The sequence below is a fragment of the Podarcis filfolensis genome (assembly GCF_964270895.1).
Source record: "Podarcis filfolensis genome assembly, chromosome: 10".
Taxonomy (NCBI): Eukaryota; Metazoa; Chordata; class Lepidosauria; order Squamata; family Lacertidae; genus Podarcis; species Podarcis filfolensis.
The window spans coordinates 49,783,934-49,806,339 of NC_139612.1; the positions used below are offsets into that span (position 1 = coordinate 49,783,934).

The following is a 22,406-nucleotide window of genomic DNA, read 5'->3' on the forward strand; positions in this document are numbered from 1 at the left end:
AGATCAATGGCTTATGCCTGTCACTTGCAATCTGGCTGTGTCAGAATTTACCCTCAAGGGGTCATTTCAATATGTAAGCTATTACAACTTAGCAACTTCATGTTATTAGAGGTATTGCATTTAGAATTTAATTTGTAATTAAGAGAGCTTGTTTGGAATGCAAATATCTGTTAAATACCTAATGGAGTTCAATAGGTTTTATTCTGCCCTCAGTTATGCTTTGGCCTCATTACAGCACACTAGTGTTAAGAAGAGGCATTACAGAGAGCATAAATTAGATTTATAGTTTTTTCCTTATGCTCCTTGTTTTTTGCCTGTATGCAAAGTAGCTCATTTCTCCTGTATATTATGCATTCTGCTGCATGCTGGTGGTTTCTTCTTTTTGTGATTTCCCTCCCTAGTTTGAGGTTTTTGTACTGTGGGTTGTGGAGAAGGAGATCATTCACAGATGCTAAAATTATTTTGTAGTTGCTCCAGGGATAGAACACCATTTTCACGTAATGGTTTGACATCAGAAGCAATTGAAACAGGATAGGCTGGAAGTTTAAGTAAATATTTTTTAAAAAAACAACAACAGGGGAAACCAGGGGCCTAACTTCTGAAACCAACTCATGTTTCTGGTGGGCAGAGCAAAGTCTCACGCTGTCTTCAACGTTATTATTATGTATTAAATTTGTACATTCTTCCTGTCAGTAAAATTTGAGATCTAAAATAGGATGGGGACCCTCTGGCCCTCCTAGCACTGTTGGGATGCAGCTTCCATCAGCCTCAGCCAGCATCACAGGTAGTCAGAACTGATGAGAGTTGTTTTCCAACATCATCTGGAGGGCCACCAATTCCCCCTTCCTGTTCTGAAACATTCTTCCTTACAAGAAATAGGCATTTCATTGCACACCTTCTGGCAAATGCTCAAGAGGCGCCTCTTTATCCTGGCTTTTGATACTTGGCCTGGAAATTTTTAATACCCACATTGTTTTTGTGACTGTAAGTTGTTTTACACTGTTTTTGATACTGTGTTTTAATGTTGTAACCTACCCTGGGACCTCATAGTGAAGGGCTGGTCATCAACAACAACAATAGTTTCCTATATGTCAAAACAGTTCTTCCCCCTGTTTAACATTTTTAAAACCAAGCTTTCTTTGGGAAAACCCAATTCAGCATCCCCCTGTGTGACGTTGCCAGTACCTGATCATAGCAACACACAAGGAGAGATTGAGATGTGGGAGTTAATGTGATGGAATGTCCTGAAAAGCTTACTAGAAGAATTCATTTTAGTTATAACAAGCACACAGATGGCAGAGATTATCAAGAGAAGAAGCCCAAGAACATGACATACTTGACTTCAGAGCGAAGATGCTGGAAGTGTTTGTCAATGGTAGCTTATTGTAGCATGTGACTGTTATCGGGCTTCATAAACTTTTCTTTCCTTCCTCATGTTTACAGTTTGGTTATTCTACTGCTTAGTTGCTTTCTGTAGAGGAGGAATATGAGTATCCTGACATTAAATATATATTTTTAATCTCTGTTGTGGCAACTGAACTTGCGTGCTTCGGTTTGGACAGATGGAGGGAAGGGGAGAGATCTGATACCATTAGTTCAAATGCAACAGGGGAGCACATTTGGTACAAAAAGGAAAATTATGGTAAGAAAAAGAAGTGTTTTGTGCTAAGTGCAGGGCCTGTAAAATGGAAACTATTGAAGGGTTTTTTATGCTGCCTAATATATGTGATGCACCACCCGTGTCATCTGGTGACTTTGCTTTCACAGTTGCTAAATGAGCCACCAGATTTAACAAGGGTTCTGCACTAATTTGCTCCATATCTCATGCATGGCATGAAACGTGGAAGGGGGAATTTACAGCCCTTGAAGTAAGTGGAAAGGACCTCAGCAGGATTAGTGGCCTTTAGATCAAGCATTGTTGCCTGTCTCATCCTCCCCTTCCCCGCCTCTTCTTATTTTAATGCTGAAAGTAAGTTTCCAATGAAAGTCATAAAAGCAATGCACACTATAATATCTTATTTATGAGCTTTCTATAGGCCTTTAATGTTTATGTCCAGCATTCCATTACCAGAGGACCTACTTGTAAAGCGCAGGGTTGTTCTGTAGTATGTTTAGTATACCCAGTTGTGACTTCACAGCAAAAGCTGTAAGGCGAGATATAATTTCTCTAGTAAAGGCCTCATATTCATTCCGTATTCACTTCTTTTCTTTTTGCAGCGACTTCTGTCAGGGGCATTCATATGATGAAGCACCAAAACTACTGAGAGCAGTGGCAGTGATAAAAGCTGTGGTGCAGGGTAGAGCAGTTTTGTGACTGAAAGAACTTGCATGTTACCAGTTTTAAGGGAATTACCCTACCAGTAACAAAGAATGCTTTATTACCTCCAGAAAGAGCTGTGCCAGGGGAAAAAATCCCAGCCACTTTGATTGCCCAGCCACTGAGGGATCCGATTTTTATACATGGAGTTTTGAGGATTTATTCAGTTCTGTTCAAGTCTAGTGCAAACATGTTGGATGGTAGCTTTTTTTTGGGGGGGGGGACATTTGCCAAAATGTAGGCATTTGAGGAACTTTCCTGTCCTGAGTAAGGAATAGCTGATGGCGAAATACTGATTGATTATGTAAGCCTTCTTGTGAGGGCTGTGTCCTACAAGATAACCTGTAAATAAGGATGTAATATAATCATATAATAATTGGTTGAAGTCGCTGTTCGCGTCACTTTTTCTGTCCCCAAAGTCTTGTGTGGTAGAATAGTAGCTAGTGGGCAGGGGTCAAAAACAGGATCCACAAATACTCATGTCACGGTCACCATGGCGACCACCCTTCCTGATTAGCATCACTTCTCATAACACATACTTCAAAATATGTTCCAGAGGCAGAACCACCAAAGCACAACATGAAGTTAGGCCTGGAAATGGCACACAAAATGGGGGTCCCCTCACGGTTCCTTTTCAGTGTCTCCAAAGAGCAGCCTGGAAAATGTGGATGAGGCAGGGTAGATCCTTTAACTTTAGAATGTACTGTAGGGATACTCAGAGCAGAGACTGAACTGAAAGCACAGCAGCTGAGGGCAGGAAACAGCAGGAAAATTAAAAGCTGCTGAAACCACTCCGATTATAAATTCAGACCAGCTAACTGCTGTGCCTGGAAGCGCATGATCAACAAGACGAAAAATACTGTTGCAATTAGTCTCTGCACACCAGTGGAATAGCATTGCCTATCTAGAGCCTGTTTTGGAATGCAGAACATTTTAACAGCTCCTTCATAGAAGTTCCTGGACAATTCCTTTGGAATAATGCAGCCCAAATGGAGACTTGCTTTTAAAGCTAAGGTTGTATATGCACTTCTAAATTGCTCAGTTTGATGCAAAGGTGTGTTTGCTTTCAGCAAGCTGAAGTTTTTAAAAAATAAAAATAAAAAACACAGCATAGAACCACATAAGTTAAAGTAAACTGATATAAGCAGACAACCGGCACTACTATTTGTACACATACAAAAAAGTCCCCTTTCCCCTAAATGGAGAGCCACAGAAGACCCACAGCAGGTATGTGTTTTGGCTAGCCATAGAGAAAAATAAGTGAAAGCTGTAAAGGCAAAGCACAGCATGCTTGCTGTGTGTGAGAGAAAGTTTATAACCATGGAGAACATGGAACACAGAGTTCTTTGACTATCAGATCAATCCAAGCCCTGTTGCTTGAGGTAGGGGGCTGGATTGGGCAGAGGTGTTTCCCTACACAGCTGTGCTAGCTAATCCAGCCTCCATCCAGTCACTGCCAACAGAGTGGCCCAAGGGACACACCATCAGTACAGCACTTCCCTTTTCAGTGGGTAAAAAATGCCACCAGCCAGATCTTCACTGGAAGTGAAAGAGCTTGGAACAGGCCATTATGAGCTTGGAACAGGCCATTATGGGGATGTTGAGTGGGAGGGACAAAAATAGCCTAGATCCCAAACCAGTTTCACTGATGTGACAAGATGCCACCAGGCCTGATATGAGCCCAATCACGGACTTCCGGGTCAGCGCCATCGACGAATGGCGGAGTTCCTCCGACTGGAGGAACGGGCTCCGTGGAAATTGGGTCTTCCCGCTGCGGCGAAGGCGGGGACCTGCTAGAAATCCCAGGCGGAGGAGCCTGGGAACGTGGGGTTTGGCAGAGCACCAAGAGCACCTCCCCTACTCACAGGGAAACCCCCTTTTTGGGGTTCCGGAGCGAAGAGTGGTGAGCAGCGCGGTGCAGCGAACCGATTGCTACTTTCATGGAGGGAAGCCGCACAGCCATCGCCGGAGAGCGCTGACTTTTTCCTGATGACAATTGGACTCTAAACAAAGTACCCATGAGTAAAAATGGAAAATTGGATTAAGAAATTTGTGAATTAGGCTCCGAAGCGGGAAGGTTTAAACAGGAAGTCCGCCTTCCGCTTTTTGTAAACAGACTGAAGCAAAAACCTTGCAATCTAATAGCCTGGAAAGTTGTCTTAAAGATTGAAATTTCCTGCATCTATTACCAATAAAACCCCCTTGGAAGCAGGAGAAAAGGGGGGGGGAATTTGACTGTTTAAGCCTGCAGGAGAGAGAGTAAAGGAATATAAGTTTCCATCGTCCCAAACCTGGGAATGGGGTGTCAGGACAGAAATCGTTGGAGACGTCCATTGATTAAAAGTGGAGCACTTTGACAGATAGTCAAAAAAAGAGAAACAAACTAACTTCAACACTGCTTTCTGCATTTCTGCATTTCAAAGAAACAAAGTATTTGAAAATCGAAATTAATTTTCCTTTGTTGGATACGTTTTTAAAGATGGGTACAAATAGAAATTGTGTCCCCTAGAGGGAGCCTGTCAGTTTGCTGTTGCAGTTTATTCGGAGACTTCACAGCTGCGAGATTGAGATCGTGGGACCAGTCGTTTGACCTTGAACGGAAATGTGCTGGGAGGAAGTTTTGGTGTCTGCCCTTGGCAGGACAAATGCATTGCTGGAGCAGTTGCATGAGAAGATGAACTTGATGAATGAAAAGTTGGACTTGATGACTGCTGTAGCCAGCGAATATGATTTAACAGGAAACAAAGATAAAGAAACTACACAGAGACCAATTCAGGAAACTGGTTCGACAGGGCAAGTCCAAGGGCAGATGAAGACGGAAGAGGTTGCGACTGCACCCCAAGCAACACAAATGGTGAAACCCAAAGTCCTGCAGGAGCAAAAGCCGCTGCTTTGGAAGATTGAACTTGGAGTGTGGCTGGAAGCGTCTGGAGTCAAGGAAGCTCTTAATTCTGGTGGGACTATGAAACAGGTTGACAATTATCTTTTGGATAACTACTTTTTGGATTACAATGACGATGGCAGGGAGTGGGACTGCGGGGAATGGGCTAGCTTGATGAAGGAAAATGGAGATTATTACCGGCTGGAATTCCCCAGAGACCCACTCCCCAAGGAGAAAGGAAAGAAACTACGAAAGAAACCAACAAAAGACAAAGAAGAGCGTAAGCACAAACAAGAACAAGAAAATTTGCAGAAGGGGCATAGAAGAGACTTAAGGCCCTCGGACATAAGATCACCAGATTGATGGACTGGATGCAATGGTTAGAAAGGACTGACATAACCCGAGGCCAGGAAGTAGGGACGTTGGATAAAAACTAGAGAAAAAGAAAAAGTCTATAAAAAGAAAAAAAATCTTTTTATTTTTGGAATTAGTGTAACACTAATGAAATATTTGGGATTATGCTGGAATGGAACCAATTGGCTTTAGTAAAAAGGATTTAAGGAGTTATGTAGAAATATGGTTTAAAATTTGAATTTTAAGATTTTTAAGGCAAGATAAGGTTAAAGAAATTAATGTAAATTGAACAATAGAATATAGCAAAAGATGGAAAGGATATGTTAATAAATAAGAGTTAATAAATAAGATAGACTGTTAAGATAAATTATTTAAACAAAAATTGAGAAATATGGGAAGAATTTGCTGAAACAACGAATTAAGTTAGAATACGAAAAGGGAGGTGTGAGGAGGTCCAAGAAACAAGCAAATGAAAAGATGCATTATGGGATTTGTATTCTTTTTTCTTGTTTTTTCTTTTTGTATTTTCTTTTTGATATATTTTTCTGCTGTATTTTTCTGGTCTTTTTTCATACTTATGTATTTTTGAAACTTTGAATAAATTATCATTAAAAAAAAAAAGATATGAGCCCAATCACTACACCACTTCTAGGCTGGTGCAGCAATCTTCATGCCACCCACTTTCTACCCCAACAGCTGTAGCTCAGTGGTAGAATACCTGCCTTACATGCAGAATGTCCTGAGTTCAATCATCAGCTTCTCCATGTAGGGTAGGAGAGACTCTTGTTTGAAACCCTGGAGAGCCACTGCCAATTCATGTTGACAATACTGACCTAGATGGACCAGTGATCTGACACAGTACTGGGCAGTTTCCTGTGTTCTTCACCCTGCACAGCAGGCCTGTGGATGCAGTGGTTTGAACAGAACTGGAAGTTGGGAAGGAGACAAAAGTGTTGACTAGAGAGCAGGGTTCCTGCGCTTGTAAATTGTTGGGAAGAGATAATTTCAGATGATGCACTTGTCATGCCTCAGTGTTTTGGGGGAGAGAAATACCAGACCTGTCAACAGCCCCTCTTCTGTGCAGTTACTGAAGATTCAGAAAGGTTCAGAAACCTCGTCCTCTCTGGTATTTCACCATAAGCTGTAAAACTATGACCGCCTACTGGCATTAATAATAATCCTCCTTTCAAAAGAGGGAGCCATGTTAATTAGAGCAGTAAGAGCAGCTCTGCAAGTGCAAGACCTTAAACTGGTTTAGAAGGAGATTTGTGCTCGTTGCTGTTATGAGATGTTGAGGGAGAGTTTTAAGCTTTTCTTCCCCTAATTAAAAAAATCCATTTGCAAAAGAAGTTGGAAGTTACTGTGCACTGAAAGATAACTGTATCCATCAAGGACAGCCTTTAATCTCACAATTAGGTCCATGCGGACAAGCAAGCCAGCTCAAGACATTTTGCTGCCTGAGGCAGAGCAGCAGACAGTTCTTTCCTCCCATGTCAGGGTGCACAGTTCCCAAGGCTGGTCAAGTTATTTTGGCACCTGAGGCACAAAATCCCACAAGCACCTTTCTCCCTCCCCAGCAGTACAAATGCAGTACAGTAATAAGTTAAATAACCATCAGTTTGCTGCCCTTTCATGTCACCTAAAACCAGCTGCCTAAGGTAGCTGCCTCCTTCAGCCTAATGGTAGGGCCCACTCTGTACAAGACCCCCAGGCTATAAATACTTCTTTGAGGAGCTGTTGTTTTCAGCTTTAGTAGTTAATTAACTGAGAATTCTAAAACAGAAGGTTGGCCATGGTAGGCTTAGCTTGTCCTTTGACTTGGGCATGTCTAGTGCAAATTTCTTCTTCTCCTTCTTTGAATAGGAGAAAGCTGTGTTGTGTTATAATCTGCATTTGAAAGACCACCTCAGTTTGTGGCATGGTGCACAAGGACCTGCTGTCTGGAGGTAGAAGACCCAAAGTCCCCTTGAATATTCAGAATTAGATGTGCAATCGTTTGGCCCATTTTCCCTTATGGCTTGTGTAAATATTAATATATCATGAAGCTGCTTGGAGAACTTTGAAAGGCTAGAAACTGGCTATAGAAGACCAAATGTAGCAGGCGACTACCAGTCAAAAGGTGAACATATGCAATTTGTCACATCAGCTTTCAGTTGATTGCATGTACAGCAAACCAGCCCTCATGCAGTAGAATTTGTTTCACGGACTATCATGTCTTATTCTTTAAGGTTTTTTGTGATAGACAGCAAGGAGCAGCTAATCAACTGTCTAGGTAGATGGATTCTGTCTGTCTAAGCCACAGACAGGGAGTCACCCTCCACCACTGATGTTGTTAGGTTACAGTTTCTAATGTCTCTGTTCATTGACCAAGCTGGCTGGGATTCACAAAAATGGAGTCCAACAACACCTGTTGTTGTTTAGCTGTTTAGTCGTGTCCGACTCTTTGTGACCCCATGGACCAGAGCACGCCAGGCCCTCCTGTCTTCCACTGCCTCCCGCAGTTTGGCCAGACTCATGTTTGTAGCTTCGAGAACACCGTCCAACCATCTCGTCCTCTGTCATCCCGAGATGGTTGGACGACACCTAGAAGTCCACAAATTCCCCATCCCTAGTCTAGGTCCACCTCAAAAGCAGTTTCCTCTGATCTGAAGTTGAGACGCATGCCCCAGTTCACTATCCAAATAACTAAGTTAGAAAATATCCTTTATCTCCTCTTATTTTCTTTTTGAGCTGGTAGAAATCTGTATCTCTTTGGTAGTTTTTTTCTTTTGTATTTCTTACACCTTCTACATTATTTTATTCAAAATCTAATGAAAGTAGTTGCTACCTGTATCTGTGGAACCATTCTCGGGGGGAGAGGGATTCTTGAAGGAGGATTGCAAGGGCTTTTAAAATTATTCCAGCTTAATATGTACAATCAGGAAGAAACTGACTACTTGGACAGCTGGACGGTCCCCTTTATCTAAAGCTTGTTCTTATACAGTGGTACCTCGGGTTACATATGCTTCAGGTTACATACGCTTCAGGTTACAGACTCCGCTAATCCAGAAATAGTACCTCGGGTTAAGATATTTGCTTCAGGATGAGAACAGAAATTGTGCTCTGTCGGCGCAGCGGCAGCAGGAGGCCCCATTAGCTAAAGTGGTGCTTCAGGTTAAGAACAGTTTCAGGTTAAGGACCTCCGGAACGAATTAAGTACTTAACCTGAGGTACTACTGTAAATCGAAATCTTCTTACACTTCTTTATATCATGAACAGAAGTTACGAAGATGTTTGCCTAAACACAGCATTTAAAGGGCATGTCAAATGCATAGGTTGGAACCTGCATTTCATTATAAATTTGGGTATATAACTAATATGTGTATAATTCGGCAAATTTGTTCATGTCCTGCCAGTTTTCTGGTCATGCATTGTAATTTAATAACACTGTAGACACATTGAGGATACAGACTAATTGCATGCATCTTTCACATAGATTAGGCTATAATTATTCAAAATATGAGTTGCATTATTACTTGCTCTTTGGCATAATTTAAAGAGAATACAAGGATCCTCTTCAGCAGAGTGAGCAGAAGCAGCGTCTGAGGCTTTAGGCCTTGAGTCGAAAAAGTTGCTGAGGTATTTGGAAGTTAAATGTGCTGAAGCCTAAGATACCAAGGAGGCACACAAACACAGACATCTTAACTTTTATCAAACTTTATGATTTCTTGCTTATCTCTAGATCATTGAGAAACTGACTAGCATATTTGAAATTAGTAATACTCTGGTCAAAATGTATTGGCTTGTCATAAATTGTGTTCCGGAAACTTAAATGTGAAGCATGCCAATTAAAACTTTTGCAGACTTGGGTAGTATGGGGCTGGCTGGCAAGAGAGACAATGCAGGGCCAGAAGATGCGGCGACGACACACACGCTTTCACTACATGTTGTTAATTACATTCCTTCTCCTGGATTTCATATGTGATGCCCTGATAATATTTGAGCATATGTGCTCCTTAAATGAAAAGTTCTCATTGAAAGACAGCACAAATTTTATGGTCAAGCTTGAACACTAATGAAGGGTTTCTGTTGGACAAAAATACATTTCTGCAGATGATCTGCAGATCAAAGTGGGGGGTCATATATACAGAATCTGGCCAGCTTTGTATTGGAATTGTCCCTAAGAGACAATTCCCCCCTCTTTTTTTGCATCCTGGGCTCCTTTGAGAGGAAGGGCAGGATATAAATTTAATTAATTAATTAATTAATATAACATAACATTTCCACTGTGGAAAGATGTTACATAAATATTAAACTTGCATTTGGTCCCCTTCTGGCTTCATCCCACCCCCGGTTAAAATACTAGGGCATGAAATGCGATCTTTCTTTATTCCATTCCTCAGCAGTAGTCAGAGACATAATTTAGTCCATAGTGCTATTCCATAGCTCATAATTAAGTTGTTATATCCTTTTATCTTAGAAGCCTGAAGTAATCTGATAATCACTCAGTGACTACCTAGATAATGGCTACTTTGCAATTACCAACTTATAGCTTGGCTATTTGTGAAATTAAAAAAAGAAGATACTATGATATCTCGAAGGAGTGGTATGGTACAGCTCTTCTAACCATTTCTACTTAGGCTGATGAATAGAACTGATAAGGGGAGAATGCTAATGTCTTTCCATGGAAGGAAATTAAGATGTTTCATCTAGTAATTTCTGGCTTTATTTAAAATGTTATTTGTGCTTAGGGGGAATGAAATGAACGAGGGTGTGATGAACTGAGGTTTTCAGTGGTGAATGAAATGTAAGATGATGGAGAATTTGTGCCCACAGTGGTGACTAGAGTAGGGCAGAGGAAGAGAGGAAGAGACACATGGAGACAAGGATTGGATAAAATCAGTCATCACTTTATAGACTACAGCTTTCATAATATCTGGGCATGGCCAATGGTGTGGTGGGTGGGGATGTGTGTGCAACTCAAAGACTTCTTTTAAAGGAAGATAAGGATGCATCTCTGGCCATCAGTTGATCATTTGATGACTGGAGAGAGGACAATAATCCCCCTGCTCAGCTGATCCACAGCTGAGAATGGGAAGAGGGGGTCTGTGCTGAATGTGTCTGCTGGTGGGTATGTCCTCTGTTCGTGCATGAGAAGGTGTGAGGTGACCACACCCACCACTGGCACGGGGCCCTTGGAAGGTTGGCCAAGAGCAAATGCAACCCCCAAACTATAATCAATTCTTCTTCTGTTTTGTTTGGTGAGCCATTTAGTCATGCATGAATTTTGATGGCTCTTTGAAAGAAAACATACCTGCAGCAGTAGGGACCCTTGATGTGTTTTTTCCAGAATGCCAATGGCATAGCTTTCAAGTACAGTGGTACCTCAGGTTACAGACGCTTCAGGTTACAGACTCCGCTAACCCAAAAATAGTACCTTGGGTTAAGAACTTTGCTTCAGGATGAGAACAGAAATTGCCCAGCGGTGGCAGCGGGAGGCCCCATTAGCTAAAGTGGTACCTCAGGTTAAGAACAGTTTCAGGTTAAGAACGGACCTCCAGAATGAATTAAGTTCTTAACCTGAGGTACCACTGACAGAAACTGGAGTATTTGGAACACTGCCTAAAAGTAAGTCTTGCTATATCACTGCTGCAACAAGGCTGGATCCAGAACGGCATATACAGAGACAGAGGCAGAATTTTGCCAGCACAGATGTCTTCAGAAAGTTCATAGAAAGTAGTTCATAGAAGTTCATAGAAAGTTCATAGAAATACATGTTGATATACATGTATTCCCCTCCCAGTGGTTAATCTTTAGCTTCTCTCAAAAACCTTAGATGAGTTGTTGTTGTTTTTTCCCTATCCTGGCTAGTTTCCACTGACATACCCAGTGCTTCTGGAAGGGCTTTACTTTGCATGCAGATGGTTCCAGGTTCAATCCCTGGCATCTCCAGGTAGGGCTGGGAATGTTTCCTGTTTGAAAACCTGGAGAGTCACTACCCATGTGAACTACTGAATTAGCTGGACCAATGATCTGATTCAGTATAAGGCAACTTCCCATGTTCCTTTTAAAAAGTTTATTTGTGCTGATGGCCACTATAAAAATATACTTGGTTAATGAGTTCTGTAAGTTAATTATGCATTGTGTGAAGTAGGCCTTCTGTTCCTTTTAGGGTCTGTAAGTTAGATGACTTTGGGATCTGTGAGAAAATTCATACATGCAACGAATGAAAGTGACAAGATGCTAGTGAGGCACCTAATCTTAACAAACAACTACCCTTCACTAAAAGAGATTTAGTAATATATATACTTGTGGTTTCCCCTCCACTACCCTACCCCCACTACAGCTCCAGAAACAGCTGTCTGAGTTGGATGAAGATGACCTGTGCTATGAGTTTAGACGGGAGCGTTTCACTGTCCATCGCACCCACTTGTATTTTTTACACTACGAGTATGAGTCTGCTCCAGACAACACTGATGTAACGCTGGTGGCTCAACTCTCAATGGACAGGTAAGAAATGCCATTTTATTATCCCACCAAGAACTCTGGAAAATGCAATTAGCACCAGCTAATGAGTTCAAGAAAATTTCACAAGGTCTTATGTCGGTGGGGAAAAGAACATTTGGGATTCACTGACAGTAAATGAGTGCCATTTTCTTTCCTTCTTGTGGAAAGCACCAACAGTTGTTTTGTTCAGAAACAGGGACATGATGAGTCAGAGACTTCAGTGCTCAAGTGCAGGGTAGGGAGTTATGACCCCGGAAATGGCCTGATCTACCCTATTGGTAGTTAACTGATCATCATCATCAGTTCCCCAAAATACACCATGTTCAAAGTGCTATACAGGACAGGCAACATAAGCACAGTAATTCATACTTATGGTACATGACAATGCTGTATAACAATGTCAATCCAGCCATTATAGTTCATTTAAAATACATCAAAAGTGTAAATGAGCGTAAAAAAAATGTGGTGAGTCAGGAAAGGAAAGAACCTAGATAACGTTGATTGTTGACTCAAGCAGAGGGTTTTTGTTAGTTCTCCCTTACCTTCTGTACCATATGACATACTTGCTTTGCTGGGGATTTTACAAAATAGGTTCTTTGTTCTACAGCATATGTGGACCTCTCCATTTGGTCCATAAGGGTGTTTAGGCCAAGCCATGCCCACCCTGGTGCCATATGTGATGTTAGGAGTGGGATAAGCAAAGGTGAGTCTTGGATTAAAGGGGTTTTGATGCTTGCAAAGCCCCTTGAGCCGTGCTTCTCAGGGGAGTAGTTCTTCTCAAGGAAAGATGCACACTTGTACTGCAGGGGTGGAGGTGGAAATCAAGTTCTGGCCCACTAGCTAGATCGTCTTCCATGCTCCTGTCCTAGAGCTACCGCTGTCCTTGATAGCCCATGCTTTGTCTGTCTTGCTTTTGCTTTGGGCACACTCGTAATTTTCTTTGAGCAGAAGCTGTATAGAGCTGGCAATTTTTATCCTGTCAAATTTGGTTTTTAAGCGGCTGCATCCCGAGAGCCTGGATAAACCCGGAATGTGCATTCACGGAGATTTCGAGCAGCCTGTAAAATGTGCATCACTTCTGTTCAGAAACCAAGAGCATCTCATCTGAAATGCAACATCAGACTCCCCCCATCCCAATACCTGAGGCCCTCCTTCCTCCCTGCTGTTGGTAGAGTTAGTTCTAGGAAGGAAGAGGCCCGTCTTCAAAAGAAGCAAGCAGCTAGCACTGCATTAGGCAGAGCACATACCTAACAGAACATGAGGCATGTGCAACACCTCTGTCCCTCTAGTTGACTACACAGAAAGGTCAGTGTTCCTCCACAGGGAGACCCTAGGAACTTACGCTGACTAAACGCATGCTGATTTGCTGTAGAAATGAGCATAAGCCCACAAAAACCACTGCACTGTTTGGCTGCTAGCTTATGCATCTAGCACATTCAGTCATCATGCGCCACGTTCACCAGCACCTGTTCTATTGATTTTTAATTTGGAAAACATTTCTTGGGGTGGTGGGGTTTTGGGCTTTCGTGCATGCCTTTTGAGTTAAACAAAGATGAAGAAAAGAATCTCACACAAATCCTATGTGAATGCCACAATGAATTAGAGAAGGAAATGAGGCTGTGTATGTTTTCCCTCCAGGATTTTAATTCAAAGGAGCGAACTGCAGCTCAGCACTGTTTTGCTGGCAACAATGCAGCAGTTGAGCATCTGTTTCGCTTTTTTGGATCCATTCAGGGAACACGCTGTATTGATAGACAGGGATGCCCATCTTTATTCAGAAAGGAGAAAGCAATTGGCCTGACATGAGAAAAAATAATCTTTCCACGCACTGTTAGTAAGTTGTTGTTATTCATTGATTCGGGTTGGAGATTCTCTCTTTCAGCTAAAATCAATAAATAATATCCCTACCAAAGAAGCTTTTAGCCATTTTATTTCCTCTTGCACCTTTCAGTTGTTTTTCACTATCTTTTTTAAACTGTTTTTCTTTATTGCATTCCTCCCACAACACTTGTATTGTGTGTTATTGTCATTGGCAAGGAGAGGTGCAAATACTAGTAATAGATGAGGCTATAGCATTTGTTCTTTCAGCGAATGCTGTGAAGAGAGTGGGCTAGATGCTTTGAAATGTCTCTCCTCACCACCATCCGTAGCAGAGCTATTTTGCAGTGCTCATGCAGCACGATCCCTGGGAGTGTTGCTGCTCCCTGGTCAGTTGATGTCGCTGTGCTGGCCTCATCTAGAGGGCAAGTCAGCAACATGCTAGACCTATGGGGGCAATGCTTTGGGGTGCAGACCTGAGAGAAGACTTTCTCATTTTTCTAATCCTAAATTCAGTTTTCCACACTTCTGCAACAATTTATGATTTAAAAAAAAAACAACCTCATGTAAATTATCAGCATTTAAGTGTGAATTTTTCCTAAAATACATGCCTGTATGCAGTTTTACGAAGTAATGCTTCTTAATATAATGCATTTTTGTATCTTATTTTCACCGATATATACATTTTCATGCACATTTTACTCTAGTATATGCACTTCTGTACACATTGTTTGACTGGAGGACTGCATTGAAACATTTGGGAAGGTGTGAGTTTTGAAGGATGGACTGTGCTGTGGTTTCCAGATGGTTTCAAAAAATGCAGATTTGGTAGATTCACCTATAAAGGCATGTTTAACCTACCCATTCCCGCGAGACACCATTGCTGCAAAATACCATCCCTAGAAGCAGCCATACTGTACCGCTGATCAGCTGTTGTGGAGGAGACAGAGTGTCAACTTGAATTCTTGCAGTCCGCAACAAATCTCTATGGCCCTCTCCACAAGCCCAGAGATGGTGGTTGCTGAATGATAGCATTTGGAGGACCAACAATCTGCCTAGGCATTGAATCGCCAAGCAGGCCAATAAAATACTAGCCAGGTAGTAATCCTATATCCTTCCACTCCCACAGGTAAACTTTTGCAGTATGTCAGACACCCTGAAAGGGCCCAGGGACCCTGCTAGATTTTTCCATGACCACACTGAAGCAATTGGGAGCTTTATCTGAAATCAGTTCCATCCATCTGTGCTGATTGTCTGCTTTTTGTTGCATAATAGGGAAGACAAATCCACTGTGCTTTTTACTGTTTTACTATTAGGGAAGACAAATCCACTGTGCTTTTTACTGTTTTACTATTTTTTAACAGCATCATATGTTTTATTTATGATTCCTATCACGGGCTAGCTAAAGCTTTGCACATACCTTTGGGGGTGTTTTTGTTTGTATCGATCCCTATTTCTAATTTAAGTGTGTGTTACACCCAATAATAACCATCATTTCAATAATAGATTAAAAAAGGGAGAAAAATAATGATTCAGGTAATAGACTAGCAAACGTAATCTCTGGTATCTAGGGAAGCAAAGCTTCTTGGATGTCATCAGGATCATTCAGAACTGCAGGGAAAAGCTATTAATGTTGAAATCAGAATTTATATTTGCCAGTTTGAACATGTTGTTTCTTTCTGCTGCACAGCTTAGGAAAAATGGTGGGAGACGAAAACAATTATTATTATTTTTGATTACTGTGATGAAGAAAAAAAGATTATTGTGCCTCATATAAACATTAATAGGGAGGTTATAGTAGTAGGGATTTGGGAGATGCAGAAGAAAATCTAACTGCCATGTCTTGATATTTTAGGGGGATTGGGATTTATTTTTTGCTGGTTTTTCTGCTTTCTCTTTAGATTAATGAAATAAGGTTTGGTTTAGCAAACACTTGTACACATCCTTATGGCTGCTATAGTTATTATTGCTACAGAGGATGGGGACTGTGACTAGGCAAAATTTAATTCAGCGATATGCATGGAAAATGTTATGTTGTAGATTTAGGGGAGACCCCCCCAAAAAACCCTGAAATTTTGATTATTTGAAGGGAAGATTGCAGGCTAAGCTTCCTATCCAAGCCACAGCTTCACTTGGGATAGAGGCATTAACATGACAAAAGGTGTTGATGGCCCATCAAAGGGAATTATTGGACCTGGACAGGGGTTGCAATGGTGATAGGAGGGTGTTTGAGGTGTCAGGGGGAAAAAGAGTCTTTAGAGCAAGGTGTGCTGGGAAGAAGTAGGGAGAGAAAAGACTAGGATCCATCTTGGGCAGGGTGGTTGAAGGCTGGCTAGGAGAGATGTCTTTGACTCCAGGGCTGCAAGTCCCTCTTGAAATGACCATTCTAAAAGATCTGGAATCTCTCCATGCAGACTGAAGGTGTAAATAGGTGAATAAATCATATTTTTAAAAGTTATGGCAGTCTCTACCGTGTCCCAATTCTCCAAAGGATCACAGACCCTGGTTGAATGCCTGGAACCCCCTGGTATCTTGCTGCAGAAGTAAGGGTGGCACCCAACTTTGTAACAGTTATTGGCTTTACATTTGTTTTTCACTTTAATCTAAAACACCATTCAGCTACACATACAGAAGAACTTTCTTATGTGATAGAAGACTTCTGCATCCCACCACACTCTGCCCCTTTGGAGTGTGTGAGGATTCACACATGTAATCAGTGGCTAGTGGCTAGTTTTCCTGAACATTTACCAAAGAGGGGAAAAATAGCAGAGCCTCAAGTCACCCTTGAGAGCAGCCTGCCAGCAAGTTCCGTTGCCACAAATGCCACCCCCCCAACTTTTCACCTTCAGCTTGGCAACTGGAAGACCACAGGCATCTTCCAGAGCTGAGATTAGGTTCACTGGTGGCCACTTACTGACCCCTGGGTAAAGAATAATTAATTTGCCTCAATCCATTCCAATGTTCACTTGCACTTTTGTCTGGCATTTTCTATTCTGCTGCAATTGTTTTAATTTTGCACAAGTGGTTCTTCTGTTTTGGCATCAGCTGATGCATAAATATCCTTTTACAGTGGTACCTCGGGTTACATACGCTTCAGGTTACATACGCTTCAGGTTACAGACTCCACTAACCCAGAAATAGTACCTCAGGGTAAGAACTTTGCTTCAGGATGAGAACAGAAATCATGCTCCGGCGGCGCAGCAGCAGGAGACCCCATTAGCTAAAGTGGTGCTTCAGGTTAAGAACAGTTTCAGGTTAAGAACGGACCTCTGGGACAAATTAAGTACTTAACCCGAGGTACCACTGTATTATACATATGTCATACAGTATGATAGACACACATATCTCAGCAATGTCTACAGATCAGTTATCTTATGTGTGTTCCATTTCAAAGTGGTCTTGTGGCACCTTAAAAACAAAGTGGGTCTATGACTGCAATCCTAACCATGCAATCCTAACCATGTGTACTCAAAAGCAATCCCCACTGAATTCAATGAGGCTTACTGCAAGGCAAATGGAGCAGCATTGCAGCCTGTCTCCCTATCTTGATTCCATAGTTCAATATAAACTTGTCACCCTGCACTGTTTTCCTCACTCGGACATCCAGGAGAGACAATTTAGCACCCTGTTGATATTTTGCTCTTTCTCTTCTAGATTGTATGGATTCCTGTTGACATATTAAACGTTTTACAGGCACTCCTCTTCACTCAGTGCAATGCCACTTAATTACACATAGATCATTTAACTGCAACATTTTATTTCATAAATACATATTTTATACAGAAAATGGTTGCATGCATTTATCTGCTAAAACATAAAACTCAAGCTAATTTATGTTTTAAATGTTTATACTAAACATGATTTTGTGTTTGACAGCTTGAAATCTGTTTTTGTGCCATGTAGAAAAGAACAATAATGACGATGTGTTCCTTTGGTTTTTAAATTCACAGTACAAAGGGGATTGAATAGGTCTGTATAGGCTGCCACTAGCAAATAACTAGAAGTTATAAGTCAACAACTTCAGTGGGTGGATGAAATTTGTCTGGGACTGGGGCAAGGACACTTAATATTTTAAAACAAAGATTTAGGGGATAGATGGAGGGTGAAAAATGAGCAGTAAAATCCAGTTGGTTCCCCCCTACTTTGACAAAGAGACTTTAATTGAGGAACACAGATGAAGTGTACAGATAGCAAAAGAGATCACGTCTTCCCACATTAAAAGAGCCATAATGCATTCAATTTTTAAAAAATTCACAGTAAGAAGCGGATTTTAGTCCATGTTGACTGTCTCTAGCAACAAACAACTTATATGCAGTCAAAAAACAACACTTCTAAAAAAAAGAAAATTGCTGAGGCACCTGTCAGGACAGCAGCAATTATACATCAATGAATATGTAAATAGTGTATATTGCAAAGTAATTTATGCATTTATTTAGGTATAATGTGAATATGTTAAAAAGAACTGAGGCAAGCATCATTCATAGCAAGAATCTGTGCCATGATGGGGGTCAAATGGGCAGGTGGAAAGAAATCCACTTGAAAGTCTAGTCTTGATTTCAAAAGATTCTTCCTACATCTCTGCCCCAGCACATGCACATGATTTCAAAAAACAGAAAGGCTTAATCTGCGTTAACATCAGCAGCTAAGTACTTCAATTCTATGCAGCCACATCAGTGTGGTTCTAGTTGCTACTGAACAATGCTGGGTTAAAAAAACACAGTTGTTTTAAGGTTATCTGGGATTTTTAAATTTTTGTTTTTATTGTATGTTGTCTACAGTTGGAAAGGTAGTTCACAATTCTATATTATCATTATTATTACTGCAACTACTTTGCAAACTCCACAGAGAAGCAAGAGCATCAAGGGGTGTTATTTGGAAAGAGCACTCTACCACTTTTTATCAAAGAGGGCAGAAGTTGTTACACTCTACCACAATCCTAAAGCATTTTCAAAGCATTAAAGAGCAACCAAGCCATCTGCATTCAACAGGAAAGTATGGCTGGCCAAATAAAAACTCAACAACACTATGGACACATCCAACTGTAGTTCACGGAGCTAAATAAGTGATAAACTGCGGGAATGAATGTTGAAGCAGAAATTCAATATAAATTCAACTCCTTGTGAATTTACCACTTAATAACAACCAATAAATGTCCTAAGTAAATATTAGTAACCTAAGTAGGGCTCCCTGAAGTACTGCAGCTGCCCACAGCTAGGAAAACTTATATATATATAAAAGCAGCATGGTTAAACATTTCTTTCCTTAGCAGAAAATACAACAGTAATGAATGAAGCAATACAATGTAGTGGTAGGCACTTACTCTTGAGTATACCATTGCCTTCCCCAACCTGGATTGTTGAGGATTACAACTTCTGTCAGCTACTCAGCACAGTACCAGGTTCGGGAAGACGTAACAAAGAATTACCTATTTTATTACTTAAATGGTTTCATTCTTTCAAAATATTGAAGGTGATTTTTGCCTCTCCAATGATTCCAGAGGCCCTCATCTGCTGCATCTCCCCCTTCCTTGTTCTCTGTGATGGGACAAAATCTTTAAAATTAATGTTTCTTTCATTCTAGAGAAGATGTAAAATGTACCAGTTTTTAGTTGGTCTTTGAAGCTCCCATTTCGGAGATGGATCTCCAAGTGATCTTTTGACTTCAAAGTATCAACATATGTGGAAATATTTACATGAAGGTTACCCAGTACAAGAGTTTAAACAGAAAAGGGGGACATCCTGTGGTAAAAAATTCTCTGTTCTAACCCTTCCTTTCTTCTCTTAGACTCCAGATGCTTGAAGCTATCTGCAAACACTGGGAAGGACCAATCAGCTTGGCACTCTACCTTTCTGATGCAGAGGCACAGCAGTTTCTACGCTACGCTCAAGGCTCTGAGGTCCTCATGAGCCGTCACAACGTTGGATACCACATAGTGTACAAGGAGGGCCAATTTTATCCGGTGAACCTCCTACGGAATGTGGCAATGAAACATATCAGCACGCCATACATGTTCCTGTCAGACATTGACTTCTTGCCTATGTATGGACTCTACGAGTACCTCAGGTAAGCACATGAATTGTTCTGACAGGGTCACAAGAGTCAAGCCATTGGTCCATCTAACTCAGTATTTTCTACAGTGACTGGAAGCAGCTCTCCAGGCTTTCAGAAAGTGAGTCTCTCTCGGCCCTACATTTCATTTCATTTATTACTTATTTTTATTAAATCTGCCGCCCTTCATCCGTAGATCTCAGGACAGTTCACATCATAAAATTACAATATAAAAAACACACAAAATACATAAGAAAAATAAGAAAAAACAACCCAAAGCAATAATCTCCCCCTTCCACAACACAATCAGCTAAAGGCCTAGTTAATGAGGAACATCTTTGTCTGGCGATGTATAATGAAGGTGCCAGCTGAACTTCCCTGAGGAGAGCATTCCACAAACGGGGAACTACTGCAGTAAAGGTCCATTCTCATGTTGATACTCTCCACAGAGGCGGAGACAGTGGTTCCAGCACCCGGAGCAGTACACATGCTGTGCACCCGGGGGCCATGGGGTCAGGGTGAGCGTCCCAGGGGGTGAGATGCCCATGGGGGGTAGAGTGAGCTGCCCATGTCGGGCTGCTTCCTGGGCGAGGGGGTAGAGAGAGCCAAGCCGCTTTGCCAGCAGCCTTCCTCCCTTCTTTCTTCCTTTTGACAGTTCGGGGGAGGCTCCCCCCCCCCGAAGCAGCCCGGGAGCGGGGGGGGACAACAGCGTGTCGCCCGCCCACAACTCCCAAGCCTCCCCTGAGCTGTCAAAACAAAGGGGCAAGGCGGCCCAGCTCCGCCCCTTCCTCCGACAGCTCAGGGTAGGCTTGGGAGTCGCGGATGAGCAGTGCGCCGAATATCACCTCCCTCAGTGATGACACCTGGGGTGGACCATCCCCCCTTCCTCCATCCCTGACTCTCCAAACATCTCGTGGCAGAGGCACACAAAGAAGGGCCTCAGAGAATGCTCTCAGGGTAGGTTCATATGGAGAGAGGTGGTCCTTGAGGTATTGCTGTCTTGAGCTGTTTAAGGCTTTATAGGTCAAAAACAGCACTTAGAATTGGACCCGGAAACTAATTGGCAGCCAGTGCAGTCGGACCAGGATCAGCGTAATATGCTCAAACTGTCTTAAGCAATCTGCCCACCAAATTCTATACTAGCTGAAGTTTCTGAACCTTCAGAGGCAGCCTTGTGTATAACACATTGCGGGCATCTAGCCTAGAGGTTACCAGAGCATAGACAACATAAGTTTATCCCTGTCCAGATAGGGGTGCAGCTGGGCCACCAGCCAAAGCTGATGGAAGGCAATCCGTGCTACTGAGGATTCATTCATTCATTCATTCATTCATTCATAATGGGCACTTTGATAAAATATGTTGAAGTGGCTTGCAACATACAAAATATAATAAAATCAAGTTGATAAATTTCCGTAAAGAATAATTAAATTACCCTGTGTCCCACTCATCCTGCAGCCACCAGGAAACAGGAATATTATAGAATACTCAATGATCCATCACACAGAACATTTCATGAAAGTAGAAATGGTCAAACTTAAATATTACAAAACATGAAATTGTGTTCAAAATTTTGAATCTAGATAATATACTCCAAAGGGAGATTGTGAAAGTCTCTACTATGAGGCACTTTTAAGCATAAAAATGCTCAAAAGCTATACTAAATGTACAATCACATCCTGAAAAGGCATGGAAATGGACTGGGTGCCCCACAGGTCTCTTCCATCTCTGATATCTATTCTTCTAGGATGTCTTTAACAAGAGGGGATGTGAAAAATGTTATTGAAGTTGTTATCTCCCTGACATACTGTTAACCCAGCACTGTACCTTGAAAATGGAGCTGTGATCCAAGCAGGTTAGATAAGTGATTGAAAGATAAGATCTTGTCAAAGCAGAATAATTACTACACTGAACTTTGGAGGTGGGGGGAGTGACTTCAATGTGTACAGTAGTATAGCAATAAATATGAACAATTTGGGTTTCATGGTCTTCAGACCTCTGCTCTATTTACATGGCTTCTCTTAATGAAGATTCCCCCCCACCCTTTACCTTCTTCCAATACATGGAACAAGGAGGACACCATGTGGTCAGAAAAAGGATCCAATATCCTTGATTTTCATGAGCTGCTTCTTTTAGAGAGGGATGTTGTTGTTTTTACCCAACTTTCACCAAACCCATTTTTACTCCTATCACATCTTTTTCTGCCCATATCCATGTGATAGATTATTCTGATAGATACTTTCTATTCCTTATTTGCTGTCTGCAGTTTAGCTGAAAGTTTTATGAACCACTTCACTTTCTCCAGTTTTGGATTCCATGTTCCTGACCTTGGCTAAGGACAATGTGTGCATTCTCAAACTCAGCTGAGCAGAATCTACTGTCCTTGCAACAGGCCCTGCTCAGGAACTGTTGCAAATGCTTAGAGCCAGCATTTTCTGCATATTTGTGTGCAAGCACACACATGTTTATGTTGGCTCTGGAAAGTGAGAGGTGAGCTGTGTTTTG

The 22,406-nt window shown here is 41.6% G+C and overlaps 1 protein-coding gene across 1 annotated transcript in view; it reads left to right on the top strand.

Annotated features, from left to right (window-relative positions):
* LARGE1 (LARGE xylosyl- and glucuronyltransferase 1) overlaps positions 1–22,406 on the top strand; it is a 320,530-nt gene that overhangs the window by 279,607 nt on the left and 18,517 nt on the right. The window contains exons 11-12 of the mRNA XM_083574012.1: positions 11,878–12,041; positions 19,641–19,919. Of these exons, the coding sequence (XP_083430138.1) occupies positions 11,878–12,041; positions 19,641–19,919 (443 nt within the window). The remainder of the gene's footprint in view (positions 1–11,877; positions 12,042–19,640; positions 19,920–22,406) is intronic.